This window comes from Meleagris gallopavo, chromosome 2, assembly GCF_000146605.3.
Source record: "Meleagris gallopavo isolate NT-WF06-2002-E0010 breed Aviagen turkey brand Nicholas breeding stock chromosome 2, Turkey_5.1, whole genome shotgun sequence".
Classification (NCBI taxonomy): Eukaryota; Metazoa; Chordata; class Aves; order Galliformes; family Phasianidae; genus Meleagris; species Meleagris gallopavo.
Genome location: NC_015012.2, coordinates 49,953,226 through 49,961,551, shown reverse-complemented (window position 1 = coordinate 49,961,551; position 8,326 = coordinate 49,953,226). Strand labels below are relative to the sequence as shown.

General features: G+C 35.7%; 2 protein-coding genes across 2 annotated transcripts in view; both read right to left on the bottom strand.

Moving 5' to 3' along the window:
• Positions 1-1,708: 1,708 nt before the first annotated feature.
• Positions 1,709-7,056, bottom strand: LOC104909731 (mitogen-activated protein kinase kinase kinase 5-like). The gene is made up of 4 exons (XM_010707245.3): positions 6,486-7,056; positions 5,881-6,040; positions 4,247-4,400; positions 1,709-1,859 (listed from the first exon to the last, which is right to left on the bottom strand). The coding sequence occupies exons 2-4, from the start codon at positions 5,949-5,951 to the stop codon at positions 1,743-1,745; spliced, it is 342 nt and encodes a 113-aa protein (XP_010705547.1). The 5' UTR covers positions 5,952-6,040; positions 6,486-7,056; the 3' UTR covers positions 1,709-1,742.
• The window catches only part of LOC100551250 (mitogen-activated protein kinase kinase kinase 5), a 14,064-nt gene continuing 11,772 nt past the window's right edge, over positions 6,035-8,326 (bottom strand). The window contains exon 9 of the mRNA XM_010707293.2: positions 6,035-6,040. Coding sequence (XP_010705595.1) covers positions 6,035-6,040 — 6 coding nt within the window. The remainder of the gene's footprint in view (positions 6,041-8,326) is intronic.

The window sequence follows — 8,326 nt, the reverse complement described above, 5'->3', positions numbered from 1 at the left end:
AAAAAGAAACAAAACTGTAAAACACCCAGTGGCACTCCAGAAAACCAAAATACTTTTCCGCTGAACAGATACAGACTGAATACAACTAGATCCTTCTCCCAGTCATAGGATGATTAGGCAGTCAAGTAACACAGCTATGGGAAAAGCAACTGCTGAAAGCATTAAGCAAAATATCCCTGTAGCTACAAGGAACATTAACATGCTATCAAATAGCTTTTTAGGAATATGAGTACACATGATCAAGTAAGTTTAACTCAAACTGGAATACAAGCAGTGAGATGCCACATGCAGCCAGTACAGCAATCCTACTTTTGCCTAAAGAAAACACTAAGAGATATAATATACTGTTTGGATATGAATTACACACACAAAAAGCCCACTGTATCTACAAACACAAACACTTGTGTACAACTAGTTTCTAAACCAACTGAATTCTTAATACAAAAGTACTTTCAGAACACATATTTTACAATAGCAAGATTTACTCCGTCATACTGATACAAATCATTATTCATTATGTGGTTAATTCTGTTTTTCTCTGGAAATTCCATAAATTTATCTTCTAACTTTATTTTCACAGTCTGAACCTACCTACAAAAATGTAGACCAGAATAAACCACAGATGAACATACTAGGCAAACATCTCAGTTTGTTCCCTAAATACACTATTTCAGCCACTGCTAAGTTATGTTCCTTCACAAACTTTTAACAAAAATTCTCATTAGTGCTGTCTTTTGTAGTTCACATAGAAAAAATGCTTGTCTCTTAAAAGCACATGTAAAAAAGCTGAAGGATGGATCACCTAGCAAATAGGTCCTTTGCTGTCCTATCTTCCAAAGATACTGCCACAGAAGAACGAGCACTGCTAGTTCTTAGAAAACACTACCTTCAGTGTTCTGTTTCCAGCTGATTTGGCCTCTATTAATTCTTCATATAACCCTCCCACGTTTCCATGTTGCCTTTCTTCTCTAAGGCCTTAAAAATGTGTTCTGTCTTCACTCTTACCAACATTTTTCTTCCTAAGCTTCCCAGAACGTGATCACAGAATCACAAAATTGTAGGGGTTGGAAGGGACATTTAGAGATCACTGTGTCCATCTCCCATGAATGGTGATAACCATTCAATGCTTTCCTCTCCTCTTGCATCTCTGGAATTTCTAAACTTCTTTCCAAATATGTAAGGCTTTCTCACACCTCAACTTAAATACTTCTCAGCTTTTCCATTTGCAATACCTCCTGAGCATCTATCTATCCTTATGCCAAAAAGATTCTTTGTCTCTTCATTTATTTCACTGCCATTTAAGGGCACACCAGCCTCTAATACTTCCATATTAAAAGAGTATTTACCACAGCAGACAAGCAATGCTGTGAGTATGGGAAGAAGAAAGTTTTGTGTACATACACATTATGTGACATCATTCGTACTATGCACGTTATTTACAGAGTCTCGAGCAACAGATTTGTTCATATTAAAAACAACCTCGAAGAAGCTGCACATTGTTTTTAAACATAGTGGATGTGGAAGATCCATTAAGGAACAGGACAAATTCTAAAGAAAAAATTAAGAATGATCTGCTTAAAACAAAAAACACATGACAATGTGTAGGCAAAGCATCTTCACATATGCTAAAAACATACCCTCCCCTTCACAGAATTTGACATTAGATACAACTGCTTGCATGTTATATGACCTACAAGCCATGCACTTTTAAATTGTGAAAGAAGTTACAACTATAGACAACATCATAGTACCTTGTCATCAGGCAGCACATGCCAGATAGATACAGTCTTCTCCTCAGCTTCGCTGTTGATGGAGAGATATGAGGGCTGATAGATTTTGGTTGGTTCCAATATTAAAACCTTGTAGAAAAAGAAAATAAAAATCTTAAGAGTTAGTAAAAATAAAGTAATAAATAAAATATAAATAAAAAAATAAGTAAATAAGTAAATTATCCAATAAGTAAAACACAGGAAATCTGTACTGAAATCTGTTAAAACTTTATCTGTAGTCATGTCATAGCAAGGGAAAAAAAAAAAATAAGTAAACAGGATGAACGATAAGAGTTTTAGATACTGGGCTAGTTTACTGCAGCTCACAGTAACTTAAGATAAAGAAAACATCAATTTTCTTTTTTTAAGTTACATGCCACTCGATTGTATATATCTTAAATTCCAAATGATTTCTCTGACATCTAGCACATTTTGAAATCCTTCTATCACAAGTCTTCCTTTTACAATGCCGTTTGAGAATGTCCATATCCAACATAGACAGAATTCAGGGTGTAACTTAATTATCTTTTACAAAAGGCTAAATCAGAAAAACATATCAACCTAGAATTAGAATGACCTGCTTTTGATTTATACTACTGTGAACCACAACAGTCCGATTAAATGATTTTTTTCTCTAAAGCAACATGCACTGCTACAAAAAGTAGACAGTTAAAGTTTGCAGAAAGTTTCCTGGTATAAATACAAAAAAAACAAAAAAAAACAAAAAAACAAAAAAACACCACAACACCCAAACCCTAGAATCTTCATGTAAAAGAGATGGAATGCAATGCAGTAAGATTTGGTCTGAATATAGCTACTGAGCTACTTGCTACTTCAATAATGTTCTACTACTTCCAGGTCTACACCATTTAAAGGCCAACAAAGCTCAGCTATTTGAAGAAGTATGATTTCTCATTAAAGCTCCTTATGTCTTTATTTTAGATTTTCAGTGGTTAAAAAAAATCTGATGTCTAAAATGTCCAATCTTTAGTGCCTGCATAGAAGATCTTCTCATTCTGAAGAATGGGAAACATTGCTATTAATTCAAGAAAAAAGCTACCTTTCACCAAACTACTTTTTGGAGTTTAAAGAATTGCTTTAGAAAGTAATGGTTGGTCTACATCTGTGTTTTAAAAAGAAAGCCCATAAAATTAAACAGCTAGAGCAGAAAGTCTAGGAAAGACTAAGCAGTCAAATCTTAGTCACAGCAACTCCTACAGAGTCAATGAGCGCATGGACACATGACACAAGTGCAAGGCTGAAGTCTGAAAAGCATCATGGCATTTAACTGGGTGACCGAATGTGTCCCCCTGCATCTTCAGACACTTAAAGTTGTTAAAATCTGGTTTAGACCATTTCGTGAACTGATGTCTTGTCCTCAGTTATATATCAGCTGCATCATTTCTTCCTCTAATTGCTGCAAAGAGGATCATGACACTGAGGCCAGCAGCTAGGAGATCAAGTGATAGTTCAGCAACTACCAATTACCACAAAAATCCTTAAGTTCAAGCACTGAGAAATTCTACAAAAAGCTTGTTATAGATGTTGTTTGTAAGTGTAAAGATGTTACTATGCTTCATTTTGTTGACTTGTTGCACCATATGATTTTGCTTTCAAATAGGCACAATAAAATCTTTTTATTAGGAGAATCACATATGTCTGTCTGCAACACCAGTACAATTTCCTGCCTCAGCCTTTTGCTGTTCAACACTACCATCCCCTTTATTGTTTATAATCCCATTTACAGCCTGATGTCAGAAGAACTGCACAAAACAAGTATGTCCTTGAAGTACTGGGGGGTAAATAGTGACTACTACTTAAAACAAAAAGATGCATTTGCCAATGGTTAGCTAAGAGGAATACCCAAGACATTATTTCTCCTACATATCACTAATATACATATCACTAATATACAGAGGCAACAAAGAACATTTCACTACACCAGGGTATGTCATAAAAATCTTTCAGCAAAGTATTCATGAAAGAAACCATAAAAGTATACATAAGTTATAGTGCAGTGTTGTTGAAATATATTAACAGCTGGAAAAAAAAAAAGATTTCTTGCTGTTTAGTCTGATTTCTAAGCTCTAACAGAACACATACTTAATAGGCAGCAGGCTATGTAAAAAGTCTGTTGAGTCAGAGAGACTGAAATTAAATGTCTTTTCTTCAGAACATAACTTAATATAATATTACGTGGAATACACTGCAAAATCCTGCTTTAGAAGTATATTCATTGGTAGCAAGCACTAAATAATAAAATAATACTCTGACTTTTTTTACAGTATTTTATTGGAACAGATTGTGCAATTCCATTGTAGCCATGTGAAATCAATTAAAACCAGCTTAGTATGCAGGCCAAATGCATTTCTTCTGGACAAGCAGTTTTTTTGTCTGGGAACCTACAAACAAGCAGTGTTTTGTCTTCATTTTCCTACATGTCACAATTAAAAACAAACCAACAAGAAAACACTTACTGGAAATCTAACTACAGACACATCTGTCTTTGTGGCTTCAACAAGGAAGTCCATCCAGAAGTCCACGAGTTCCTGTTTGGCTGTATGTTGTTCAGGATTCAGTTTTTTAAAATGCTGATATATCAAAATAGTCTCTACAATAGACTTCAGGTACCTGTGATCAATAATACAGTATGTAAATAATAATGTATGTAGCTTTAATTCCAACTGAAGCGCCCACCCACTGCAATGCTATGGCAGTCAATAAGATTCTGGTTCTCCAGGATTGCTTTCAACAACAGCAGTTCCTCATTTTGTGCTGGAAATGTTGCAGCTATGTTATCAGTCTGAGATCTGGGACAATCCTTCCTGCATATATGCCTGATCACATATGCTGCCTGCTATTCTAAACTATGAAAGCTTCCTGAAATATCTTTGTTTATAGGCTAGCTATATGCAAAAAGAAATAAGCTAACTCAGAGGGCATTTTGAGAGTAGTTCTATAGCTACACACTGCCCAACTCTCCTTCTTTGGTTGAGTGGATATTCTGCACAAAATATTGTATCTACCTTGTTCCAGGAGGCTCTGCTGTTGAACAGCAGGCAACAGGCTGAGAAGGAATTGCTCACAGGAGAAATCATTCCTGAAGCACAAAAAAGCATGCTGTATTTTCAGAGTTTAATCCGCAGACTTAAACCCCAAAGCACTGGGGTACATAAAATCCTGACAAACGGGCATTCATAAACTCGAGCAAACTACCAGGAGACTCCCATGGAGCGCTATCCAGCTCCTCATGTACACAGTATAATATGCATATAAATACATTGTAAACAGCTTTTATAAGAAAATTAGTAAGAAAAACAACGTTGTTCATTTCAACAGTTTCTTATGCTATCTCAATATATAAGTTCAGCATTTCCATATTTTAGCACACCTGCATTTACTTCCAACCAACTTTTGGAGACAGACTTTAGCTCCTTCATAAAAAAGGCAAAAAAAACCAAAAAGAAAAACCACAGGCAGCCTTGATTGGCAGAGTCACAACTTAGGTCAGAAAGGAGTCTCAGACCTCCTTTGCCGAAAAGACCTAGACCTTGATGAGTGGACAACTGGTCCCTACTTACTTCCTGTCTGCATCTGAAGAAGAACATGTTGAATCTAACTCTAGACTTATGACCTTTCCATTAAACGGACTTTAATCTGCATTCTTCTCAATCACAACCAGATGAAACTTGTAAGGTTGCTTATTTATATTCAAGTTCATAAAATAGTTCACACATGCAATAACCATCACAGTAGTCCAAGGTATATCTGTGCTCCTCTAGCCAAGCTGATTGCACTCCTAGGAACACTTGGGCAGTTATGACTAAGCCCACATGCTTCTACCACTTCAAATAACTGAAGAAGTACAGTGCCTACAAGCAACTTCTCCTCTCCCCTTACCCTCAGAAGAGGATGGGGTCAATGGTAAATCTACTCTTCTCAGCCCAACAAAAAAAGTCATAACATATATATCCATGAATAAAGGTGGAAGGAGAAGATACCTCCATCAAGGAAAAAGTACAATGAAGCAATACACAGACTAGCAAAATCTGTTAGCAAAATACAGTGTTTTAAAAGACATTAACGTACACCATCTTTCTTATCACCTTACCATGCTGGTGCCTTTAGCTTAAATAGCTTTTCTGAAGCCTGGATCACTCTTATGTGGTCATTAGCCAACATACTGGCTGCCAAGAAAGATCCCACTTCCCAATAGCTCTGCAGCTTCTCCAAGCTCCCCTTTTTACCAAGCAGGCTGCTGATCTTTACCCCTGTAGTAAAAAGAATAATAAGTCACAGGAACATATCAATGCCATTTTAAAATAGATTATTTCTCTGCTTTGAAATCTATTCATTGATTAAGTTACTTTATCCTTTCCATTTCAATGAAATAAGATGGAAATTATACTTACCAGTTAATGTTAAATGCCTTCCATACACCCTAGGTTGTAGCAGACTTTTTTTCCCTCCCCCTCTTCCTAAAGACTTCTCAAGAAAGGAACTTTTAAGACATCGCTGTCAGGACAAGGCCACAGTGTCAGATTACCTATGTTCTTGCATGGACCTCATCTGTAAAGGTACATTGGGGCCTTAGGCTACACAACATAGCTGTAAAAACTTAACAGATGCTGAATAAGGCACCTATTATTGTTTTTTTCTGTCCTTTTTTTTTTTTCTTTTTTTTTGAGACTTACAAGCCCCAAGCCCCAGACTTACCTTTATAGACAAGGTCCCATGCAGAAGGAACTGATGATCCACTGGCCTTCTTCCAGCAGTGATGTTCATTAATTTGCCGCAAGTCCTACCCCAATGAAAGACATCTATTAATATTCGTAAGCCCCTCAGCAACTCAAGACTATGGAGAGCCTCAGGCCTCATTTTGACTTGCTAAGTTTTCTGAAAACTACAAGTCTCCCTGTGGCCTTTAGGGTGAATTTTAGTTCACAACAACTACTGCAACTATGGCATATATTTATAGCTAACACCCCTGCAAATGAAATATTTTCCAGCCTACAGGACAAGCCTTATCACTACAGTAACCTTCTGTTCACTTTCCCCATACTACTCCACTATGGCAGTTTCCCTCCCATATCGCCTTCTGTCATATCAAAGCTCAAAGCTCACTATTCACATGAAATTTCAATGGAACTGTTGATCTTTATTCTTTTTTTCCTTAACCTTCATTAAATAGCTAGCAGACTGAACTTCATTCTGAACGCAGCTATAAATCTTATCAAAACAGATATTATTTCAGTAATAATTATTTCAGTCAACAAAATCCATACTGTTTTATCGTGTTGCTTACATTTCTATGTTCTAAACACTAGACAAAAAATGGATATAGTTTTATACTTAAAATACAAGTGCTCTATAGTCTGTTTCATATCTGTATTTCACTTTGTGCTCTAGCTAACAAGTTATCATGCTGGAGTAACATATAGAATAAAGTAACACTTAAATGTAAGTAAAAGCATTAGCTGCCTGCTTCTTAGAGAAAAGTTCATTTATTCTTGAAGAGAAAATATGCAATTTTAAGATTGCAGCCTCCTTTTATTATTTCTCTAGCTTATTTTGATCTCATTATCTTAAAAAGTTTTTAGAAAGTATTGGAACAGCCAGGTGAAGACAAGATATTCTCTTTGTTTGCAATAAATCTGGCATTCACAAAAACAACAAAGCATCAGCTAAGGAGCATCAGCTCCAGAACATTTTATCAAAAATTTGCCTTAAAAAGAAATGGGCATAAATATAGAAACCATTACTGTCAGAACGGTCATTAATGCCAGGAATACACCCACAGCTGGAAAGAAAATAATATTCAATAGCAAGATATTACCAGTTAAAGATTATTTTGAAAGCGTTATAAATAAACTGCTTTCCTTGCTCAAATATTGACAGAACAATTTGTATTATTGGATCTTTTGTGTACTGGAGTTGCACAGCTTGCAGAGATAATTATTGCCAATGCAAAGCACTGTGTTTATGTTTTGGTCTCTTTGATTCTGTACAGTTAAAACAATACTGTAAAGAAAATACGAGTACATGATTAATGCTTCACTTGATCATTTCATGTGAACTTTTATTCTGACAAGTATAGGCAGGAACTCTCAGAAAGCAAATTTTGATCTGATGCAAATGGGTAAAAAGTCTCTTGGTTACTGGAATTATTACTTTATTCCCAATGTAATCAGATATGCATCTTCTAATTACAGCTTCATGCACCCTCTGAAGTGCTGTTAAGGACTGTATCTTTTCTTAGCTTTTTCTAACCTACCAATATTATTTCCATACAACCTGGACTGAAATTCAGCCAGCTTCACCTCTCTCCTTATCTCCCACCAGGAAACAGACTTTCTCTAACATCTATGCGTTGCAATAACACTACAGGAGGACGCCAAGCTGAAAGCACTACTAAGCAAATCTAAGTGCTCTTAATGAATGGTCTTATACACAGATAAATACAAAAAGGCAACATCAAAAGAATGACATAAGCATAAAAGATCTTTGGGACGGAACATATATATATATATATATATATATATATATATATATATATA

Excerpts from the sequence above, each read along its gene's own strand:
- LOC104909731 (XM_010707245.3), bottom strand. The coding sequence starts at position 5,951 with ATGTTGGCTAATGACCACATAAGAGTGATCCAGGCTTCAGAAAAGCTA. Across the intron at positions 4,401-5,880 it reads AAGCTAAAGGCACCAGCATG|GTACCTGAAGTCTATTGTAG; the intron begins GTAAGGTGATAA and ends TATTGATCACAG. Across the intron at positions 1,860-4,246 it reads TGTCTGTAGTTAGATTTCCA|GTTTTAATATTGGAACCAAC; the intron begins GTAAGTGTTTTC and ends TTTTTCTACAAG.